The following is a 22,698-nucleotide window of genomic DNA, read 5'->3' on the forward strand; positions in this document are numbered from 1 at the left end:
TCTCTTATTGACTTGAGAAATACATTCTTTTATTTTCAGTGTGAAAAGTAAGATTTACACTTGATGTGACAGAAATAGTAATATTTTTGTAAGTTGCATTAGATGGTAAATAAAGTGAAACATAATTGTGTCTTGTAGGTGAGTCGGGATATTAATGTGCAGCTTGTTAAATATGTCGGCAAACAAATATCCCAACTGAGGATTGTGGTGCATTTTGGACCCTTTTAATTTTCCATTTTTAAAAAATCCCTTTAAGAAACAAATTTGCACTAAATCACACTGAAGCATTCAGTTGTCAGCAATCCACACATGGAGATGAATCCCTTTTTGTTAAGCAGCTCCTTTGGATTGATTCAGTTAAACACAGATGCTATAAATACACGGTACATGAAGCTAAAATAGTCAATATTTGAGTTTTATTTCATAGTCGTTATGGTTTTGTATCTCACAATGCCCAGAGAGCTGATTATTATGACTATGATGCACCAAGAAGACTTAGACCAAGAAGTCTAAGTCTTCTTGGCCTTAGACTTGTGATTATGGATTCAGTAGATGGAATTTCAACCATGTCATTTGGAGATGTTCCATTTCGTATAGGCTTCGCCCTTTAAGGCTATCGCTAGTGGGTTTATTCCTCGTTACACACCTTGAATTTCAGTCTGAGAATTCACAGTTTAAAGTTAGCTTCAGACCATTTGACTAAATCTCAACCACATGTCGAGGCATTTGGTATCTGTTGCATCATGAAGAACCCATTAAATGGCTCAGTCAGCTCTGCTTTTCCCAGTTTAGCTGTGACAGGATGTGGAAAAATGACATGCCAGACTAATACTTTATGACCAAATAATAGGGCTCTTGCAAAGTTAATTTGTAGTTCTGGGTTAATGTTGAAAAACTAAAGGAAGTATGGAAAAATATATGTATATCTAGAAGTCATCCATCACATCCATCCATGTTTTTCTGTCAGGTTTTATATTTGCTAAGAACAGATCTCTGGAAAAATCTGGAAAATTGACCTACAAATGTGAAAGAACCCCGAAATATGCGGTTCCATTTCTAATTAGCAGAAGCTAACGACGGTGAACTAGACAGTTACTGTTCCAACTCCAATTCATGTTGACTTTCTGATTTTGATATTTATCTGGCTGAGTGGTCAGCTTTCTAAATCCCAAATCTGACATCTTGAACCTTTCTAAACTAAAATGAAAGTTAGGAATACCTGTTTCTAAAACTGGGTCTGGCTCAATTCACCTCTTTTGCCAGAGCGTAACCACCTTTTGGCCATTTCCTCCGCTCCAACTTCCATTCGATACACATAAAACAATCCACTCTGCTTCAGTTCTAGACAAATATCATATAAAATTTACTGTAAAATTTAAGTTTCAACTTATTTGCATTCATTCTGGTTCTGATCTCAGTTTGGGTTTGTTGGCTTATGACATTTTATGACCCCAGAGGAAACCAATAACTTTCCAGTTGTGCTCATTGTTTATCAGTCATTTAACCATATCTCATTACCAAAAAACTATTACAAAGATAAAAATAAGTTACAACTTGAGAAAAATAATTTTAACTTCAGCTGTTGGATTGCATTTTTCTGTACCTGCCCTGTCGTATAGTTTGCTTATTTTCTTTGGGCAAAAGGTGTGCAGACAAGTTCTACTGCAAACAGATAAACATGGCAGTAGCTCATGCACAAAGCAGGACAAACTGCTTAAATGATGCAGCCGTACAAGTAGGTAGGGGCTGATTTAAAACTAGTTTCCAAATCAATAAAATGTTCCTGTCGTTTAAGGCTCCATTAATGAGACGCCACAGAAAGCGATGGGAGTTTTCTCCAATTCTATAGAACATGAAAGACAAATATGGCTTTCTGGAAAGTACCCAGCAAACATCAGCTTGTTATATTAGTTTTTACTCCAAAAAGAGCTGAAAGTGTACAATTAAAAAGCACTAGCTACACATTTTGGCTTAAAATTTTTTGTTTAAATGCAATGAAAGTGTAGTGGTTTCACTTTGCCTGTAGGCTGATAAATGATGGATTAGTGTCGTTTTTTCGGGGTCAGGATTTCTGAAAGACAGACCTATCACATCCCAACCTATGAATCATTTGTGACAATCATGTGGTACTTCACACAAACCGTTTTCAGCATAAAGACTTTTTTTTTTTTAAATCCACCCTGGATCTCTGGATATGTACACTCGGCAAAACAAACACAGAAAGCACACGGCAACATCCAAAACAAAGGCGGGGCCCAGACATTCTCCCTAACGAACCACCGCAGCTTCGGTGTTTGACTTGGTATTAAAGTCGGTTACAGCAGCTGAGAGTTTATCAGCTCAGTGTTTCGAGCTTCTAAGGAGATTAGTGTGTGTATGTGCTCAATTATGATGGAATGAAAATTTGCTGTAATACAGATGTTTTTTTTTAAGAGAGAGTGAAGGTACATTGAAGCAGCTCAAAGAAGAGGTTCAGGCGTTGAGCAGCTCATCAGCAGAGCGTCCGATGGCGTCGGGGTTGGAAAGCGGGTCGAGGTCGGCGAACAGGTTGAACCACGCGGACATGTCTTTGGATCCTCCTGAAGCTGCTGTAAGGAAACGTCAGACAGAAGGTCAGGTTGGGAAGAAGCGGCTCCTGCTGAGAGGTTTTCTAAAGCCAAGCATCGTACCGTTAGCTGCAGCTGGCTGAGACCGGGGAGCTGCCTGGTTCTGACCAGGCAGCAGCTGCAGGGGTGGAGCTTGGAACATGGGCGGGGTCACCCAACCTAAAGTATGCAGGGGACACAAGATGGATGAGAGTCGATGTGAAAGTGTCAGTCCATCTTTGACATGTTTTGTTACCGTCAAAGTTTCTGCAGGTGTCACCAAATTAAATTTAAGATTTTTTAAGACCACTATGAATAGAATTTAAGACCTATAGCTCCACAGAAATGTACGAACTTCGTTTATCCAATTTGAACTTACCCATGATAGCCACAGAAAAAGATAGCTAGCTGTTAATATACCCTTCCTAACAAGCAAGAGTACAACCATAGCCTCGACATACCCTTACTAGATAGCTAGACAAGAGTATGTGGAGTTAGCAAGGACATGCTATGGGTATGCTAGCTAGTTAGCAAGGATATGTCGAGGTTATCTAGCTAACTGGCTATGCTGGATAGCTAGGAAGGGTGAGTCAAGTCTATGGTTTCTAGCTAGCTCATTACATTCTCAAGACGACTGAGGCTACTGGGAACAACGGTAGCCTCAACCATCTTGAAAGTGCAACTCAAACTTTTGCCTGACAAAAAATTAAATATGAATATATGATATTTAATACTCTTTTCAAGACAAAATTTAAGACCTGTGATTAACATATTAAGGACAACTTTCTCCATCCAACCATTAACTAGCAGGCTTGCATGGTCAACTTACTTTTTAAAATCAATTCAAGACATTTTAAGGCCTTAATTATAGATACACGAATTTCAGACTTTTTATTGCGGCGCGGTGGACACCCCGTCTGGGCTGTGTGGCGGACCTGAGGAGCTCAAACTGTGATCCAGCAGCTGTGACGGCAGGAAGCCTGTGGGGCTGGGTGGGTTGGAAGGGGGACGGGTGGGTCCGGTGCCTGCTGCAGGAACGCTAGGAGGGTCGAACGCCCCGAAGGCGTCCTGCCACTCTCTGCTGAACTCATCGCTGCCCCCTGGGCCCGGGCTGAGGAGGTCCTTCAGGAAAGCCATGTCGCTGCGCTCGCCATCTTCCTCCTCCAGTGTTACCCCTGGTTCTGACGGGATCAGCAAACTGTCACCTAAACAAACAGAACGAGAGGAAGAAGGCTCTGAACATCAGAAAACGCAGCTTAACAGGAAGCAGTTTGTGCTTATTATGGTTGATTATGAAAATGAAGAACGTAAGAATTTCCCCCGCAGCCAAGAAGAGAAGCGTAGGCAAGTGGAAGTCAAAGGTCAAAGTAAAAAGGTGGAGAAAACAACCAGCCAGTTTACCCGAGGCGGGCAGCTGTGGGAGGCCGGACTCGAAGCGTCCGAAGCTCCAGCTCTCGCTCTGGTCACCGTCCTGGGGAGGAGGCGGGACCAGTGGGGTGTCCGTTGGGGGCGGCATGCCGCAGGCCATGAGCATAAGGTCGTCGCCGGAGTCTCCAGAGAGCCCTCTGAGGTCGTGTATGGCTGGAATGTTTTTGGTGCGCTGAGATCAGACTCATTCTAAAAGTTTCCCGCTCACACTAACGAGCAGCAGTCCCCATGTGGACAATTTACAGAAAATGAACACACACAGAAAAAAAAGAAAGAAAAATCACTTACCACTCTCACCAGCCTTGCTCTGCCCATCACTGCTGAGCTTAAGATCTGCAATGGTAAACAGAATTAAAACTTTTTATTTTGATCAAAACCAAACAACAAAAACTAAAAAGTTTACAGTAGCCCATCTGAATCTCTTTAAGGAATTGTTACAGGCTACTGCTGTTCAACTTGGCTGAACTATTTTGTGTTTCAGCCAACAGGGGGCAGCACTAACCTGAATTAGACGCACTTTCTGCTGGCTTGTTATCATCCAAGGACACCAGGCTAAGAGGAAGGACAAAAGACATTTGAAGAATTTAAGGAAAGACCAATAAAACCAGAGCAACCCAAGAGCAAGGAGGCAGTATTAGCATAGCATCTAAAAGCTATAATATCTTTTTTTTCTCCACATACTCACAACTAGAAAACAAACAGCAAATCAACTTAAACGCGACACGACTTGAAGTAGTAACTTTGGTGAAAGACGGTTCTTCAAAGTGTTGAATTACACATTTACTTAAGAATATTTTTTACCTTACAATGTGCTGCTTTGTGTTGGTCTAATTTCAATAAATCAAACTAATACATACTGTCAAAATTGGAAAAGGAAATATAGAATGAATACTTCTGCAAGGATTTGCATGTCTGATTCAGTAATTACACAGACAGGTGAATTTTGAAAATGAAAATTCACCTGTCTGTGTTGCTCTGTCGGGCCTTTTCAACCTTCTCTTCTTTTTGGGAAGCAGAGATTTCCTCCAGTGGATCCCGTAGATGCTGGAAGATATAAAAAAAAAAAAAAAAAAAAAAAGCTGGATTGCTACGTCTAAAGGCAGAATTTCGCCCAGATTCAAAACGCAGCCTGCTGCACCTTGATTGTGGTGAACTGGTATGGTATGTGCCCTTGGAAGGCCTCATGGATTCCCGACATGGCGTTGGCCGTTTTCTCCCAGAACTGCAGCAGGGTGGTCTGACGGAACCGGGAGGAGAGAAATGTTTAGTTACTGACGGCCGAGGCCGACACAGACTCATGACGGTATGTGAACTGCAGCGGACCTGGTAGGTGCAGAGGGAGTGAGACAGCATGTTGCAGCGACTTGCTCCCAGCATGTCCACCTTCTGACACACGTCGTTCTTCAGCTTCTCAAACTGGCTCTTAGTCCCTCTGACCTGCGACTGGACCTGAGAGCAGAAACGCACGGGAACGATGAAGCAACGCAGACGGGGCAGGACCGAGGAGCGACAGCGATCCAAACGCTTCCTGCCTTGCGGAACTTCTCCAGCTGTTTGTAAGTGTCCGGGTCCAGTTCCTGAGAGACATCTTTCATCCAAAGCAGCGCTCCCCTGTACTCCGTGCGGGCCTTCTCCATCCGGCTGACCGTCAGCAGCGTGTCAGCAATGGCGCGCCGCCGGAACGTCTCCACTTCCTGGTACATGCGCTGCAACGGCGGGCAAAGCGCCATCCTAAAGACACAAGAAAGAAAAAAAAAAAAGCACAAGCATTCAGAGTTAAAAGGGTTCGTTTTCTCCAAACAGCAGTTAACTGATGGTCAGCTGCAGCTGCTGACCTCTGCTTGGCAGAGGTGCACAGGGCCTTGCTGGTGGCCTCCATCATGTTTCCGGCCTTAGTTCGGTCACGTTCAGCCTGGAAACGCAAGAACAGGCCGAGCTCGTTCTCCTCCTGGGACAACCCTAGGAACAAAAAATGAAAAAGAAAAAAAGGGGTTTAAACAAGAATCAGTCTGTAAATTAAAAAAAAAAGAAATGGTTCTGACTCACGTGTGATTCTGTGCTGGTACTTTTCGATCACCTTCAGCAGCTCTGTGCACGTCAGCTGAACGGAGCGGAAGAACTGCAGAAAACGACACGTGGTGAGGAGCGCATCAGAGAAAAAGGAGACAAAGAACTGAAAAAATGTAATTTACAAAAAAAAAAACAGTAATTATCAAAATACATTCAGGTTTGAGATTGTAACGTGAGAAAAATCTAACATATTTTAAGGAAGTGAAGAATTTTTCCACTGAGATGATTAAACACTCACTTTTCCCACAGTTTTCCTCAGAAGCTACGTGCAGTGAGACTGATCTAAGCTCACATATCTATGCGGACAAACAATTATTTGTGGAGTTGAGAGTTTAAATCTCACACACACTAACAAAAACTCTTGCTTCACCTCCTCTGTACGGTGCAGTCACGCAATTCTTGCGTACGGAACACCAAGAGGGCCAAAATTGTGCAAAATTTTATGAGCCTTTCACATGCAAAGTACTGCGTTCGCAACTTAAAGTGTACGTAAATTAAATGCAGGCGAAAAAGAACCGATCGATACCGACTAATCAAAACTCAGAACCAAATGGCAGAAATTCCAAAACTAAACAGTAAGATTTAGGAAAAACACAAGAGAACTTCACACATTTGAGTTTTCTAACCTCAGAATATGAATTTAAGCATACAAATATCCTTACTTTGAGAATTTATGGTAATATTTCTACATTTAGTTTGTTTTAGTGTAACCATGGATTTTTGGAATATACCCTTTCCGGTGAACTCACATCCCTCTGCCTTGTGAAAAGCTTGCTACAGCAGTACGCAGCATGTATCATAGCAACAGAATCTCAGAGGCTTTCCTGAAGAGGAAACAAAATAGAAGTCTCCGTGACACTTTCATAAAACATCTGAAATGCCAGATTTAGAGTAAAAACACACAACAAACTTTAAACTTCACACAAAGCAACATAATGTGTCTCCTCTTTAGCGCTGTAAGACAGAAAAATGGACGACGCAGCTGCACATGTTCAGAGTTACTCATTAACTGGAGAATAAACACAGACTTCCTTCAGTGTGTCTCCCTCAGTAGTGGTCAAACATCTGTCAACGTAAACAGAACGATCATACTGCACAAGCTGTTGTGTTGGGCGCAATACTGACTGGTTCACTGACTCCATGTGCATCTGATAAACCCTGCCTTGTTTTAGAGACAATATATACTAAACAAGCATTACAAAGCACAAAACATCCAAGGGTTTAAAGTAATTGCAAATCTGATCTGCTCATTTAGTGCCCTGAGGACAATTTCTGAGGCAAACGGGAAGAAAAAAAAACATTCAAATATTGTGTTTCAAATTTCTTTTCCCTGTCCACTTTCTGATCACCATGACAGTGAGTAGGGATCAGGGGGCAAACAGGCTGCCGGATCTTGTTCCAGAGTGAACAACAGGCTCACAGTTTATCCCTCAATATTCAGCGACACACACACACGCGCGCACACACACAGTACCATGCCCCTCACAAACCAACACCATGTGTCGATGCTTGTTTTTAAGTTCCAAAAAATGGGAAGCAAATAGGGACGATGCGAATGGAGCGTTCCAAAACCTTTATTTTTGTACCATCTTGAAAAATGTTTAAAAATGAGTAAAAAGCACCAAAACAAATAAAATTTTATTTTTACATTATTTGACAAGATATATTAACAACCATGTATTAGGGTTCATTGCTGATAGGAAAAAGAAAAGAAAAAAAAAAGAGTAGCATAATTGCACCAAAAAACTGGGAGTACATTTTTGCCAAAAAACTCGTAAATTTTCTAAAAAACAAAAACAAGGAAGTTTCTGAGTTTGAAAAGTTGAAAATGTGCTACAAAAAACTGAAAATTTGAGATTAATCTCAGAAATTTTGTAGAAAAAAAGAGTATTTTCTAGCAAATATTCAACTTTTCAAATTCTGAAATTACCTTGTTTTTCTAGAAAACTTCTGAGTTTTATGGCACAAATTTACTTGCTTTTATTTTATATCTACAACTACCTTAGTATGTCGTCATATCTATTCAAAAGGCAAAAGACGGATATAAAAATGCCACATTTATTAGCTTGTTGGTATCGACAACTCTTCCTGCAGAAAACCCCGCCCCTCCAACATATTGCAAATAAGCAGGCCTACCTCAAGCTTGGAGTCCAGGTCGGCATCTGAAGCCACCACATACTCGTCCTCCTTCTTGCCTGTAGCTTTGATGAGGACCTGCTTGGTCTTCCAGAACTTCTTCTGCATGCGCGCCATCACTGAGCTGTCTTCGCCCAGCAGAGCCCGGCCGCCGCTCAGCATGTCTGCAGCAAACCTGGAGGTTTAAGGAACAAAAGGCTAGGTCAGGTCTACGTTGTGGCAGGTTAAGCCAAAATCGGGTGTGCTTAAATGTTACATACCCCTCCATCTTTGGATATCAGCCGTTTTCTGTTCTGAAAGAACCCAAAAGTTTGAGTTTTGGAGAAACTAACCAAGCAATGGATAACTTTCTTTGGCATTTAATTAATTTCAAAGAAATAGTGAATGAAGAAAATTATTTGCACTTTTGAAAAGTGTTATATTTTGTTGTTATGCCTATGCTTTGAGAACCACTAGAAATTTCACATGTAAATAAATAAAAAAAGCAAAATACATATACTTAAATGAACTGATATGCTGCCCTATGCCTTATGTGATGTCATCAGACGTATGCCTGGTAGATCCCGTGTTGGTCCAATGTACTCTGATTAAATAACAATATACAACAAAACAAATCCAAAACTGACAATGACAAATTATTCTATGGGTAACAAACTATGGTTAAGCGCAGTTTTGTTGACTTTCCAGAGAAGACTGGATAGCAGCTTTAAGAGGAGACTGAACTCCAAGCTGACAATCGTTCCTATTAAGCCAGAGAGTTGTAATCAAGTTACAACCTGTTATTGTGGCTTATCTGTAGCCGGACAGAGCTGATGGACGCTACAGGCTAAATGGGCTAATTGAATATGGTTCCCGGAGCTGGGAGCAGACACCTGCGACCTGGCAGCAGCTGATGTTGAAGCAGGTGTTCGGTTTCACTAAACGCCCCCTTTGTTGACAAGAGAAGAAAACTCCGAGGTGTCACTCGGATACGTGTTACTTCCGAGAGAAATACAGCGATAAGGTGGACAAGTAATTCGCGAAAGTCGACAAAATAAGCGTCAATTGGGTTTCTCCGCTAGCAACAATTTAGCTAATGTCACTTGGAGAACGTCTCAGCAGAACATTCAAAGCAACGACTGACCCGTCAATAAGTCGGGTTATTTTCACCCTCTCTTCCTCTCTGTTGTTCCGTATGAATGTGAAATTAAAGGATAAACTACTACCTTGCTCGTAGTGTTGTCCAGCGGCGCGAGCATCTATGCGGACCAGCTCGGCTAACCTCCTCTCCCGATAGCCATCATCCTCTGAGTCAGAGAAACAGGATATGCACACGCGCTGCAATGGCAGCGAATGACCACGAGGGGCCACTGTTCGCCAGATTCAGTCAAAGATCGTCTATTATGATCAAAGCCGCGAACGACGTAACAAGTTCACCTCTTGTCTGCTAAGATACATTAAAGTTTCTCACAAGACTTAAATTAAGTGTTATGAATAAGGAAACGTCTGAATGCAGATAAAATAGCACATGCCAGTGTTATGGGAAGGTGGAGAGTGGCAAGTCCCGGTTGTCAAACCAGTCTGAGCAGGAAAGGCATATCCACAAGACAAGAAACATGAGGAAGTTCATGAGGTGAGACATTTCCTAAAAGGAAATACTGGCATAAACATTCTTAATAGACCTAGAGATTAAATTATTTTTTACATATTTTTTTCTGTGTATATAATAAAATTACAGTCCCTAGCAAAACCATAGATATTCCTTGAATGCTTTCCATTTTTATGTTACAACCACCAAAATTTGGTTTATTTAAGAGAATTGTAACATTTTCATACCATTTGACATTACATCCACTAAGGTCACAATGCATGACCAGACCAGAATTTTACTTTCTTTCTTTTTTAACCTTAATATAAAAATGCTCTACACACATCCCACCATCCAGGCAATGGTATGAGAATGTTATCTGAAGCGAGCTAGCTTTTACTTAGCTTGATCATTTTTGCAAAGAAAAATGATCAAAATTGAATATTTCTAGATATAAAAAGCAGATTTTTGAGCTTGTATTTGCATTATTAATTGCTAAGGGGATTAAATACAAATGCATGCGACATTTTCCAAGGTTTCATTTGGTAAAAAAAACTTTAATAACAAATACTTTTGTTTATACATGTAGATAACACTTGTACATAACGTTAGGTTTACTTGTCTTTTGAAATCTAAAAATTTCCACCAAAGCACTTGAATTAAAGTTGACACGTTTTAGGAAGAAAAATTAATTTATACTCTGTTTGGGTTACAGGGAGACATTTAAATCGAAGGAAAATCTGCGTAAAACAACCAGGATCCAAAAACAAGATGGCCGCCGTCTGCCTACGCTCCTGCATCCGTCTGAGCAGCCGAGTATTTGTAGGTGTAGAGCTTGTTATCTGCGCCGCCGCTCAACATCAGCTGAAAGACAAAAGCACGACGACGATTCGGCCAATGAAAATGAAGTTTTGCGACGAGTTACAAGGAGAGCTGATGAGGAATCGTGACGGTTTGCCTCACCCCGCTGTCTGTCCAGTCCACACAAAACACTTTGTCCTCGTGAGCCGCCAGATCGTACAACGGAGCCTTGCAGCTGAAACGAAACGGTTCACAGAATGAGGCAATGTCCTGCTTTATCTACTATGGACTCAGTAAATGATTTAGGTGAATGAATGCTTTCCTTTAAGCTTTTATGTGTAATTCTGACTCCATGTGGATTTGAGGAAACCAAATCCACCAAATTGAAACTGTAACAATGATTGCAACAAGAGCTGAGGTAACCGTGGTAACAATCAGATTACTATGCAAATGCGATAACCTTGATGGATTCTCTCACACATACTGTCGATCTTGCGGATAAAGTGAGAGAAAAATTATGAGTTGGAATAATTAGCGAGCCACAAAACATCTGATTTCTTTGATTTTCCTTTTTTTGGGGGCTTCTGGGTTGTTAGTTTTGTTTAATCTCTTGTTAAAGGTGCACCTTTTATTAAAAATGCACTTTAATTCTTAATTGACAACATAGTTGGATTTTAATGTAAATATATCCCTCCCCCTTTCTTTAATATTAACAATTGCTTCAAAGTTTTATTGTTTTCCATAAGGTGATGATATATATTCACATTCTTTAAGTCTACCAAATTGCTGACAACTTAAAAAAAAAAATCTGTTCTCTATTTCACATTTGCATAAATAGGGAGGAAATATTTTAATTGCAGAAATTAATATTTATGATTTTTTTTTAATTTTTTTATTATTCTTTCCCACTCTTTAAAATACAGTTTTTGTGCCCAAGAGTCAAAGGTGGATCAATGTGATTATGAACAACCGAGTTTCAAACATCTAATTTCATCATGATTTTCAGAGTTTCAACTACTTTGTATCTGCGTACCTCCTGGTGTCCCACAGTTTGACCAGGTTGTCCAGGGAACCGGAGATGAGCTGGTGCTCATGGGAAGGCGCCCACTTGACTGCGGTGACCCAGCCGGTGTGGGACGTCAGAGACAACAGCACCAGCGTTCCGTCTGATGAGCAGAAGTTGCAGAAGTGACATGAGAAAGTAGAAAAGAGGAGGGGTTGTTTGTAAAACTTTTTTTTCCTGATAATTTAAGCTCAGTTGGTACCTTTGGTGCGAGGGTCCCACAGTCTGATGTGTCTGTCGGTGCTGGCTGAGGCCAGCCGTCGACACAGAGGAGAGTAGGAGATGCAGTTGAACACTTTACTGCCCGACTGGGGGGGGAACAAAACAGAATGCATTGTGGGAAACATGACAGAAATTTACTAGTAAACAGATGCATCTACAAAACCACTCCCACACATTTATATGTGGCATCAAAGTGCTCATCATTTCAGCATTGGTTGGCATTATAATAATCTTCAACATATTTTATTGGGATATTATGCTAGGGAACAACTCAAAGAACCAATTAGCAGGAAGTCCATTTTTCTAAAAGCGGTGGAGAAAAAAAACAAAAAAAAAAAGCAAGGTTTTGGCCCACTTCTAAATCCAATTAAAATCTACCAATCAGATGTTGAACGATTTTTCAATTCAGTTTAATTAAATTCAAATATACTTCACTCATCATAAAGGAAAATTTACGATTAGGGCCACTACAGATGGAAAAAAAAGAGGAAGTGTAAATTTTCACCTAAAAGTTAACATTTTCTGGAACGAAGAAGGAAATTTGTGAGACTGAATCACAAAACTTTTTTTTTCCTTACAAATTTTTCAACTCATCAAACTCAGAAATTTCCACGTTTTTTTTTTCTCAAATAAAACTTCCATTGAGTTTGAAAATGTGTTGGTTTCCAAAATTTGACAGAAAACAAGTTGAGATTCATCTCAGAAATCTTTGAGAAATTCTTTTTCAAACTAAGAAATTTCCTTCATTTTTCATTCTAGAAAAATGACAGAAAACTTTGAGATTAAAGTTAAACAAAACTTTAATCTCAAAGTTTTGTTCAAGGAAATTTTTGACTTTTCAAACTTGGAAATTCCCACGTTTGTTTTCCCCTCAAAATTTTCTGAGATTTAATTTTCAGTCAAAAATTTGCTAGAAAAAAACTCTGAAATTTCTTCTTGATCATTTTAAAATTTAACAACATTTAAATGTAATATGTTAAAACTTCAAGAAAAATTGCAGCTGTAGCTGGCTCACTTGGGTGGGGACTACTAGTTGAGAATAGTGGCATGAAACACTGCTCTTCTTACCAGCGTGGTCTTCATGACTCCAGCTTCCACGTCCCATAGTCGGATGGTGTGGTCCCAGGATGCACTGCACACTTCCTCGCTGTCACACCACAAGACGGAGGACACCGCCTCGTTGTGTCCGGACAACGTCATCAAGGGAGTCTGTGTTGGAGAAGGAAAACACGAGTCAGAAGCTGGAGGGGCGGTTTTAAGCTCTTCCAGGTCGGGTTCTGTGCGCACCCTGGTCAGGCCGAGCTGCTGCGTCTTTTGTTTCTTCCTGGGCCGGTCAGCGGACTCCTCCACCTCGTCCGCCTCCTCCGTGGGCACCGCCGACCAGATCTTCAACATTTTGTCCCAGGAGCCGCTGCAGAACTGAAAGAAATGGAGAAAACGCTGTTAATCGGAGCTTTTTGATTCAAAAATAAAACGCTAACTAACGCTTTAAATATCGACCTTAGAGCCTGTGGGGTCTGTGGAAATGGCGTCGACGCTTCCTGTGTGTCCGCGGCAACAGTGTCTGGCTTTCACCTGGTTCCTCTCAGAGTTCCACTCCCACAGCAGGACGGTCTGGTCCAGAGATGCAGTCAGGAGCAAGGACGTCAGGCCGTCTGTACAGCAAAACACAACTTTAAGTAAAAAAAAAAAAAAAAAACCTACAAACTGGGATGTAAAGTTCTAAGCAAGCTGACCTCTTTTGACCCAGGCAACATCCTTCACCACATCAGAGTGTCCAGCCACTGTCGTCACCGCCTTCCCTTCCAAAGACCATATCCTGGCTGTCTTATCATACGATCCTGTTAGGATCCTGGAAAACAGGGGGGAATATTTAACAAAACTGGAGCTTTGTTAAAGGGAATAAGTGACGTTTTCCAAACCAAAGCAGGAAACGCTTACCACTCGCTGTCCGCCTCCACGGAGCTGATCCAGTCGTCATGCATGATGCACTCCTCCGGCTCTGGCGCCGTGATCCGCTGCACGTACTCTATCTCCACTACATCTTCCTGAAACACAGACGGGAACACTCAGCTCTACTGGGTTTTAGAACAGTTAAAGTTAAAAGTTAAAGAAAGTTCAGGCAGGTCTTACTGTTGATATTCCCTCTGTCTCCATGTGAGTGGCCAGCTGGGTTCGCAGGAATTGACCCTTGACCAGGAAGTCAAACTCCACTCTACTGTGAGATGCTGTTGGAGCAAGCACAAAATACTGTAACAAATGAACCGCGGTTATATCTTGAATTTATAGCCAGCTTTTGTGGATTTTCTTTTTAAATCAGCAATATTGCAACAAGTAACTGGATAGCTTGCAAAAGTTTTTCCTTATTGAGAATATTGTTTCATAGTATTGCAAACAATAATTTGAAGGCTTATCCTAACAATTTAGATTCATTATCATGATCAATTCCAATTAATGGCATTTAAAAGCCACATTAATTTACAGTATTGTCAGGAATGTTTACATTTTCTCCACTATTTGTTCCCTGGAGGCATCGTTATGTTCAAGAGTATTTTTCTAGAACAGTATTCATCTCTGTGAGGCTAAGACTGCTGTTTCATGCAATTACGGAAAATAAATACTTTTTATTTTATAAGATATGTGCCAGTTTTCTTGGGTAAAAGCAGCTATGCTCATGGTAGCATAATTTGAATTGTTTATGTTTTCTGTCACTTTACCATGCTTTGCTTCCAGGAGCTTGTTGATGACGTTGCTAAGATCCTGGACTTCAGAGGCAGCTGGGATGGAGAAAGGGACGTCATCTACAACATACCTACACACACACACAGAGAGAGAGAGAGAGAGAGAGAGAGAGAGAGAGAGAGAGAGAGAGATCAGCCTGTTTCAGTGCTATTAAATTAAAAGGTAAATAATGACAGCAGCTAGTCCTAACTTTACGTTTATCATAAATAGCTTGCTAAAATTACGGACCACGTGCACTTTAGTACTAAGTTAACAACAGAACTCAACCGCAAAGATTAAATAAATTTGACTCTACTACAGTTTAGCTTCACGAACTAGCTGCTCAGTTAGCTTAAAGCGTTGTTACTGCGTCTCTGTTTACAGTCTCACCTTTGGTCTTCTGTGAAGAACCTCGCCTGTAACTGCGACATTTTGACTTCTGTAAAACAAAAATGTATATATATATTCCAGAAATTAGCAAACTGTCATAAAACTATTCCGCTTCACTTCATAACATATCCAATTCTCATGCAGTGTCGCCATGTGCTGTCTGGGAAGACTTTCAAGTCGAAAACCGATCGAGTTCGGCGACTCGTTGATCGCCTGATCATGACTGGTTGCTGAGCGCTACCCCATTGACGCACGCGCAAATGAATTCTACGGCAACTTCAGCGCCATTTTATGAGTGGCATTTTCGGGTCTCTTCTTCTTCATATTAAATAAAACAAAACAAAACAAACAAAAAAAAACAAGAAAAATAAAATATGTATAAAATAACACTTCATTATAATTTAACTTTTATCACATTTGAATGCTTCATACTATTAAGCTAATTTCAATCATAAAAAAGATAACCCAAGTGAATAAAAAGGTTGTTTTTAAACGGAGATTTAATTTAGAAAGACAAAAAAAGCTAGCATTACTAGCCCTAATGCTAATAACTTAATTTACCATTGCCTGTAACCACTGCCATCAAGCATTAAGAATAAATGACGATGACTAATTAACATTGACTTGAATATTTATCCAATCAATCATGTTTATTTACATACATTTCAGCAGCAAGACAGTTCAATGTGCTTTATATTATAAAAACACAAAAATAGTCATAGAACACAGTCAGCAATTGAAGAGCGTTGCCTACAATCTGTTTAACTTTATTCCAGTTCATACGTGGATACAGTAAACTCTTTTGACCTCTGACTAAATCAAAACTACCCCGTTTCATCCTGATGGATAATGCTTATTATTCAGTCATTCAATTACAAGACTTTCAATGTAGAAATCTGTAGTTTTGACATCTAAACGATGGCTTCAGGGAAATTTTGAGAAATGACATAAGTTTATTTAATTAGGGCACAAGTTTAGATTTTTGTGAAACAGAAAATAGTCATAACTCAAATGAGAAATCTCCATTTATTTGTCTCGTCATTCACATTTGATCTCATTTCATACAGACGTCTCAACATGAAAACAGCTAAATTAAACGGACAAAAAAGAAACATTAGAAACTCTGAGATTTCAGCCATGACTGGAGCGACGCTCTCTCTCATCCATAAAATGAGATCTGCCGAATTTCACGTTCATCTTTCATGCCAGGGAATAGGCACCATAATACTGCTGTGCCTTTTTGAAGATAAAAATGTTTGACACAAATGTATAAAGAAAGAAAAGCTAAAATAAAGTATATACACTATGCTAACTCTTCATTCATCCTCTTCCTCCTTCACCTTCTTTTTTTTCTTCTTTTTCTTCTTTTCTGTTGGCTGAAAAGCAAAGACGAGAACAGTTAAAAAAAATTATTAATTAAAACTATAAAAAATTTGATTCAATATGTGAAGTTTACCTCCTCACTGATTGGCATCTCCTCATCTTCTTCCTTTGGCTCCTCAGGTTCCTCCTCTGCCTTCTTTTCCTTCTTCTTCTTCTTTTTCTTAGGAGACTCTGCTGCCGTTTCGGCCTCTTGCTCTAGAAAACAAGACGGGGACGTTTTTGAGCATCGTGGATTCCTGAACGTATTTGGAAGAGTTTTTTTCTTTTGAAATACACACACCTTCTGCTACCGGTTCCTTTTTGGGCTTTTTGAACTTGGTTACAGGTACAGGGTCCTGTTCACTTTTCTCCCCCTCGACTTCCTCGAATTTCCTCTTTTTCGAGGTGGACGGAATTGTCGAGTCGCCGGATGGATCATAGATTTTCACCTCACTGAGTTGGAAGAAATAAAAACGCATTTAATAATCCCAAAAAAGAAAACTCCCAAAAAGCAGGAACAAGTTGCTCCTCACCTCTTGTGCTGGTATTTGTCTGCCTTTGCCATTGCTTTGCCTGTTCCGCTGATTCTTCGGATCTGTGGCGGGAAAGAAATCGGGAGTTAAAGGCAAACAAAGGAGGACAAAAAAAGCGGGTCAGAATCGATCTTCGGACTCTTACTCCTCTGTCCTCCAGCTGTCGTAGTCTGGCCTCCAGCTTGGCCCGGTTCTCTGCTCCCATTTCTGCGTTCGTGTCCTCGCCAAGTGCGTCGTATCGGATAGCCAGCGCTGTTTTAGCCGCCAGCATTCGGGAAATCTGGACATAACGCGACAGGAGAGCATTTGGCAAATTATCACTATCATTTTGATAAATAATTTTTGCTTTATTGCGACAGGTGTCCTGAACTCACCTTTCCTTTGTTCTTAGCCGTAGTCTGACCCACCAAAGAGGCGTGATAGATGAGCCCATACTTGGGAGTGTCTTTACGGGTCTTCAGCGCTCTGAACAGGGCCTTCTCGGCTCCGAGGATCTGCACTGTGGAGGCCGGGTGCTTTGCCAGGTTCAGAAGGGAACCTTAGCACAAAGAAAAACATAAATAAATAAAAATTAGAGGATGAAGAACATCTTTCTGGTCAGAATCTGTTTGCAGGGACTCCTAATGACAGCTCAGATGAGGTAGTGACTTAAAACCATCACATGCATTCAGCAAAACGACATCCTGTCATCATCATCACTGCTGTCGCTTTAAATACACGGTTGCTTCGCTCATGTCAGTTTCCCCAGAGCAGTATTTTCTGGTCCATTTTTACTAAATAAATTTACTATGAATTCATTAATTTATGACAACAACAAAAAACAACAAACAGATGAACAGTAATAGAAGGCCAGATACAGTGATGATCATTTTTTGACAATAGCTGCGTTTCCACTGAACATGATTGCACAAATTGAAATGACAAAAAAATGTTTGTATCAGACAAATCATGTGATCGACAAACAGATGTTACTACTGGCGGAAAAGAAGAAGACAGGAAGTGGTAGGAGGAGAATAGTATGCCATGTTTTATATTAATTAATGAGAAATTGTGAAATTGTTGGGTTTTTTTTTTTTACATTGGCAAAATATCAGTAAAGTTTTGTGCACACTTGTGGAAAGTGACAGAGAACTGATTCTTTTTTTTTTCCTTTACACTGACCAGCATGGGAGATGAGGCGCGCGCCGACCAGCTCGCCCACCATCACCGTCAGATTCGGGGCGATAGCCATCATTCTGTTCTTCAGGTAGTCGTAGAGCTGAGCGCGGTACTCTGAGATCTCGATGACCTGAGAGGAAACAACAGATCCATGTTATAGACATGCACTCGGCCAGCCGGACGCCTCGCGTTGACCTGCGGCTGTTCAGAGGAGGTAGTGACTGACCCACACCGAAAGTTTCAGGATGAAGACGACTGTCAGCGTCATCATCACAGCCGCTCTCAAACGTGCTAGCGCTTTTACGAAAGACCTGTACCTGATCGCACAGGTGCCGGATGTTGCCAATGTCCTGCTCCGACACTTCTGTTCCCATGGAGATCTCGGCCGCTAGCTTGACCTCAGCTTCAATCTCCTCCGGGAGGATCTCCGACAGATCGGTAGTGGCCACGTTGGTGCGGTCACCTGCAAAGACAAAGAGTTTTAAAAATCGACATTTCCTAAAAGAAAAGCAATCTTTGTTTTTTCCCCCACTCCGAATGAAGCTTACCGACTTTGCGGACGGTTTTGCAGTAGGCCAGGTTGTCTGTGACGACCTTCCCCAGCTCAGGGAAGTGCCAGCCGTACCACTCCCTGCAGCGCATGTTGTAGTTGTTCAGCTCCTTGTCCAGGTCATCCAGAAGAGCTGGCGACGAAGAAAAATAAAAAATAAATAGCCCAACTCACATCACTAACACACACAACAATTCTTGATGAGTGGTAAAACATCTACAGCAAAATGTAGTTCTGGGCTACAAGCTCTGCACATACAGAATAGGCCAGTCACAAACAGATTCTACTTTATATACAATTACCTAATGCTTATTAATATATGCCAATCCCAAATGTCCCAAAATTAAGGAAATCGGTTGGCCGATAAATCAAGGCAGCCCTATTCTTAACTACTATGATGCAAGTTTGACCTCAATTAGCTTTACTTTTGCATCCAACACTCCACACTGCAACTGGAAGACAATCAGTAAAAAAAAAAGTGTCCTTCAAAAACTATTACTCATCAGAATGGAAATTACTGAGCTCATTTTAATTTGTCATGCAATTAAGTGCCTATTGCACCAGGCTTATTTATATTCTTCCATTTTACTATTATGCACTACTTGGTTGATTACAAAAATCTCAATAAAATAGTCAAATACGAAATGTTTCATATATATGTATATAAACTACACACTTACAGATGGCCTGCACAATCATTGTGTCCACTTTGTCGGGGCTGAACTTGAGCTTATAACGGGACAAACTGAAAACAGATGGGGGAGGGGAACACAATAAAATCTAGTTAGTTCACAAGCACTGTTTTCTGTTAATCGAGATTAAAAAAAATAAATAAAGACCAAAGAGCCTCAGTGGTAGTGACGAATGCTGAGGAAAATCCACACGGATATTTTCAGACAGCAAAATGTAATCACTGGCAGCAGCCGCTTCCCCAACTCCCTCAGCCTGTGAGCTACCGACCTGTGAGCCAAGCCCAGCGACATGGCGCTGATCTCCCTGGGAGGAAGTCCGGAGATCAGGGCCTCCATCTGGCTGCGGATGCACCTCATGAGCTCGGCCACGGCGGGGCTGTGGACGCAGCTCAGGTCCAGCTTTTCCTGAGGAAAACACGCCGTCAGACTCGATCTACTCCTCCTGCCATAACTGTTTCTGTTGCAAATTGCTGTGTACTCACTTTAATGACTCCGCCCAGTTTCGCGTCGCTAATGGCGAGCTGTTCATGAGCTTCTTTGGCGACAACTTTCTTCAGAACCTTCTTCAGACTCTTGCCGAGTTTTCCCTCAACAAGGGCGGTGGCAGCTTAGCAACAAAGGTGAGAAGAACAGTTACTTCATGCACGGGCAAAAGAAGCAAAAATAAAACTTTACTGGTTACAACTGAAATAATATCGGATATCGGTATCAGCTTACATTTTAGTCACTCTTAACTTTAATTAGGTAAAAACTCTGAAACTTAAAATTGTATGTTGCTGAATAAAAAATCTGAGGCATTGAGGATGTTATGGTCTCAGTGGTAGTGACGATTGTGTGGGATACCTCATGTTTCCATCAGCCACAGACATACATCACAGACCAGACTGCATGTCAAAAAGCATAAAGGAGAACAATGCAGTACCTGCTAAGGCCTCTGTTGTGTCCTGGAACTTCTCAAAGTGCTTCAGTTTCAGTCTGGAGGAAGAAAACGACAAAAAAAAAAAACAACTGATGTCAGGTTTTGTTGAATGGCAACCCACTGACTGGTTTACAGGATGTACAATGTCTGAACTTTACATTTTGTTGGCTTTCTCAGGAGTTTCAAACTCCTTGTACAGGCTGTCCACCTGCTGCAGCTTGGATTCATCGAGGACCTAAAAGACATGGTAACCAGAAACATGAGATCTACTAACTTTGCACTCTACTTCAGCATTTCTATTCAGCAGCACTCATGTCCTGCACATTGATTAATAATAAATGGGTCAGTTGTTCTCATACCTTGTGTTATTTACTATTGTTCCCCGTTTAGTAAGATCATTTGATTAAGATATTTTTTAACATTCCACACTACAAAATAAGTTATAAAAATATTTAGGATTCACACTGACATGTATCAGGTCAATATTGATATTGGCCAATACTCAACGAGGCAATATTGTTATTGTATCAGAAGTGAAAAAGTTGTATGGGAAACCCTTACAACAAATAACATTTGAATTAGAAAGTGTATTTTTTTGTTTGTTTGTTTTTGTGTTTTTTACATGAAGCAGACTGATTTGAAGCAAGTCTGGATCATTGTTAATGTAGTTTTAAAAATTACATGTCAACTTTTATAAGAGCTTCTTAGCTTTTGACTTAAGACTCCTAATACATTAAGCAATGATCAAAAGAGGAATATACACTTCTTGACACTGTATGTAATTCTATCACAACCAAAAGCAGATTGATTTGTTCTGGCCGAAAAAGCTTTAAAATTGCCCCCCATGTTGAGCCATTGAAATAAACAGGCAGATGAGGCTCCATGTTCACACGTGGTTACAGGCCCGTCGCAATGCTAGCTCTGTGTTAGCATAGCTTAGACAAACATTATCACGATACGTAAAAATACAATGTAGCATCCCCCAACACGACCAGCACATTTACTACTTTAACTGCATTTTGTCACGCGCTGCTGCAAAATGTAAATCCCAACCAGTTACAGTTTCCGAGTTACGTTGCTAATCGGAGCTAATTTTTGCATGCTAACTTCGCATGCAAAAAGTATCAAAATCTGAATGACGCTTTTAAATAATTGTGAAAAAAGTTCTACACTTACTTTAAAGATGGCATAGCCAGCAGCGGTCTCGAATAGCACTAACATCTTTTTAAAAGTAGTCCTGTATGTCTGTTAGGAGGCTCCCCGGTAAGGAGAGCGTTGAAGTTTAGCTTCACCGCTCACTGCTTCGTTCCTCCACACGCGGTGCAGAAAGAGGTCGGCGAAAGGAAACTGATGGGTTGCCAGATCCGCTCACATGGGCTGAAAATACCCGATTTAGCATATCACTTTCAGATCCATTTTAGAAGCGCTCCTTTGCAATTATTATTATTATTATTATTATTATTATTATTATTATTATTATTATTATTATTATTATTATTATTATTATTATTATTATTATTATTAATCACTATTAACCATATTTGGATCTTTGGATATAAAATAAAATAAAATAAAAATTATATATATATAGATATAGATATAGATATCTATCTATCTATCTATCTATCTATCTATCTATCTATCTATCTATCTATATATATATATATATATATATATATATATATATATATATATATATATATATATATATCTATATATATATATATATAATATACTGCTCAAAAAAATAAAGGGAACATTTCACTTTAATTTTGTGTGTGGCTCCAAATCCAGGCCTCCATTGGTTAATAAATTTGATTTCCATTGATGATTTTTGTGTGATTTTGTTGTCAGCACATTCAACTTTGTACAGAACAAAGTATTCAATGAGAATATTTCATTCATTAAGATCTAGGATGTGTTATTTGAGTGTTCCCTTTATTTTTTTGAGCAGTGTGTGTGTGTGTGTGTGTGTGTATATATATATATATATATATATATATATATATATATATATATATATATATATATATATATATATATATATATATATATATATATATATATATATATATATATATATATATATATATAATATATAAACAGATCCCAGGAACAACATCAGACATCTTCTCAGTCCAGAACACATTAAACAAAAGGTTGAAATATTCCACTCAATGTTCAGTAGTCATTTAACTTTTGAAAGTTAAATATATATATATATATATATATATATATATATATATATATATATATATATATATATATATATATATATATATATATATATATATATAAAAATTCCCTTCTCACCCTCTGCGGGTGGTCTCTTTCATCCTCTGAGCTGGGGTCCTCTACCAGAGGCCTGGGAGCTTGAGGGTTCTGCGCAGTATCTTGGCTGTGCCTAGAACTGCACATTTCTGGACTGAGATGTCTGATGTTGTTCCTGGGATCTGTTTGAGCCACTGCTCCAGTTTGGGGGTGACTGCCCCGAGGGCCCC

At 40.0% G+C, this 22,698-nt stretch overlaps 3 protein-coding genes and 2 non-coding genes across 7 annotated transcripts; all 5 read right to left on the reverse strand.

Moving 5' to 3' along the window:
• Positions 1–4: 4 nt before the first annotated feature.
• ical1 (islet cell autoantigen 1-like) lies at positions 5–9,598 on the reverse strand. 3 transcript variants are annotated; one of them, XM_015012931.2, is made up of 15 exons: positions 9,425–9,598; positions 8,480–8,512; positions 8,220–8,394; positions 6,060–6,132; positions 5,849–5,972; positions 5,546–5,744; positions 5,337–5,462; positions 5,152–5,250; positions 4,975–5,057; positions 4,516–4,565; positions 4,302–4,346; positions 3,987–4,166; positions 3,521–3,790; positions 2,670–2,765; positions 5–2,585 (listed from the first exon to the last, which is right to left on the reverse strand). In XM_015012931.2, the coding sequence occupies exons 2-15, from the start codon at positions 8,485–8,487 to the stop codon at positions 2,473–2,475; spliced, it is 1,641 nt and encodes a 546-aa protein (XP_014868417.2). In that variant the 5' UTR covers positions 8,488–8,512; positions 9,425–9,598; the 3' UTR covers positions 5–2,472. The 3 variants fall into 3 exon arrangements, with proteins under 3 accessions (XP_014868417.2, XP_014868416.2, XP_014868415.2); XM_015012930.2 differs by having other exon boundaries at positions 5–2,588; positions 8,480–8,507; positions 9,425–9,595; XM_015012929.2 differs by having other exon boundaries at positions 5–2,588; positions 9,425–9,593.
• Positions 9,599–10,322: 724 nt separating this feature from the next.
• Positions 10,323–15,188, reverse strand: wdr12 (WD repeat domain 12). Its single transcript, XM_015012937.2, has 12 exons — positions 14,984–15,188; positions 14,590–14,684; positions 14,006–14,100; positions 13,814–13,920; positions 13,609–13,724; positions 13,373–13,527; positions 13,160–13,291; positions 12,941–13,081; positions 11,853–11,958; positions 11,621–11,753; positions 10,750–10,822; positions 10,323–10,650 (listed from the first exon to the last, which is right to left on the reverse strand). Exons 1-12 carry the CDS (start codon positions 15,022–15,024, stop codon positions 10,573–10,575), a joined length of 1,272 nt encoding a protein of 423 aa, XP_014868423.1. The 5' UTR covers positions 15,025–15,188; the 3' UTR covers positions 10,323–10,572.
• An 802-nt stretch (positions 15,189–15,990) lies between these two features.
• Positions 15,991–21,537, reverse strand: nop58 (NOP58 ribonucleoprotein homolog (yeast)). Its single transcript, XM_015012935.2, has 15 exons — positions 21,374–21,537; positions 20,356–20,432; positions 20,201–20,253; positions 19,761–19,885; positions 19,547–19,683; positions 19,267–19,331; positions 18,585–18,719; positions 18,354–18,499; positions 18,040–18,166; positions 17,253–17,416; positions 17,024–17,158; positions 16,879–16,940; positions 16,647–16,798; positions 16,440–16,561; positions 15,991–16,359 (listed from the first exon to the last, which is right to left on the reverse strand). The coding sequence occupies exons 1-15, from the start codon at positions 21,416–21,418 to the stop codon at positions 16,300–16,302; spliced, it is 1,605 nt and encodes a 534-aa protein (XP_014868421.1). The 5' UTR covers positions 21,419–21,537; the 3' UTR covers positions 15,991–16,299.
• On the reverse strand, positions 17,503–17,585 carry LOC148160765 (small nucleolar RNA SNORD11B). The gene has a single exon (XR_015762429.1). It is a non-coding gene; the product is annotated as a small nucleolar RNA SNORD11B (small nucleolar RNA).
• LOC148160766 (small nucleolar RNA SNORD11B) lies at positions 18,235–18,315 on the reverse strand. The gene has a single exon (XR_015762430.1). It is a non-coding gene; the product is annotated as a small nucleolar RNA SNORD11B (small nucleolar RNA).
• Positions 21,538–22,698: the final 1,161 nt, after the last annotated feature.

This window comes from Poecilia mexicana, unplaced genomic scaffold (genome assembly GCF_051168715.1).
Source record: "Poecilia mexicana isolate PSO_F unplaced genomic scaffold, ASM5116871v1 scaffold_2, whole genome shotgun sequence".
Classification (NCBI taxonomy): Eukaryota; Metazoa; Chordata; class Actinopteri; order Cyprinodontiformes; family Poeciliidae; genus Poecilia; species Poecilia mexicana.

What these genes read in the sequence shown, in the direction of transcription:
- ical1 (XM_015012930.2), bottom strand. An exon ending in ACCTGGACTCCAAGCTTGAG is followed by an intron (nt 6,133 to 8,219) that starts GTAGGCCTGCTT and finishes CGTTTTCTGCAG; the next exon opens with TTCTTCCGCTCCGTTCAGCT. An exon ending in ACTCCCTCTGCACCTACCAG is followed by an intron (nt 5,251 to 5,336) that starts GTCCGCTGCAGT and finishes CGGTTCCGTCAG; the next exon opens with ACCACCCTGCTGCAGTTCTG.
- wdr12 (XM_015012937.2), bottom strand. Translation starts at nt 15,024, where the DNA reads ATGTCGCAGTTACAGGCGAGGTTCTTCACAGAAGACCAAAG. An exon ending in TGTTGCCTGGGTCAAAAGAG is followed by an intron (nt 13,528 to 13,608) that starts GTCAGCTTGCTT and finishes TTTGCTGTACAG; the next exon opens with ACGGCCTGACGTCCTTGCTC. An exon ending in GTGGGACCCTCGCACCAAAG is followed by an intron (nt 11,754 to 11,852) that starts GTACCAACTGAG and finishes TCTGCTCATCAG; the next exon opens with ACGGAACGCTGGTGCTGTTG.
- nop58 (XM_015012935.2), bottom strand. Translation starts at nt 21,418, where the DNA reads ATGTTAGTGCTATTCGAGACCGCTGCTGGCTATGCCATCTTTAAA. An exon ending in CGGCTAAGAACAAAGGAAAG is followed by an intron (nt 17,159 to 17,252) that starts GTGAGTTCAGGA and finishes CGTTATGTCCAG; the next exon opens with ATTTCCCGAATGCTGGCGGC. An exon ending in GACAAATACCAGCACAAGAG is followed by an intron (nt 16,799 to 16,878) that starts GTGAGGAGCAAC and finishes CTTCCAACTCAG; the next exon opens with TGAGGTGAAAATCTATGATC.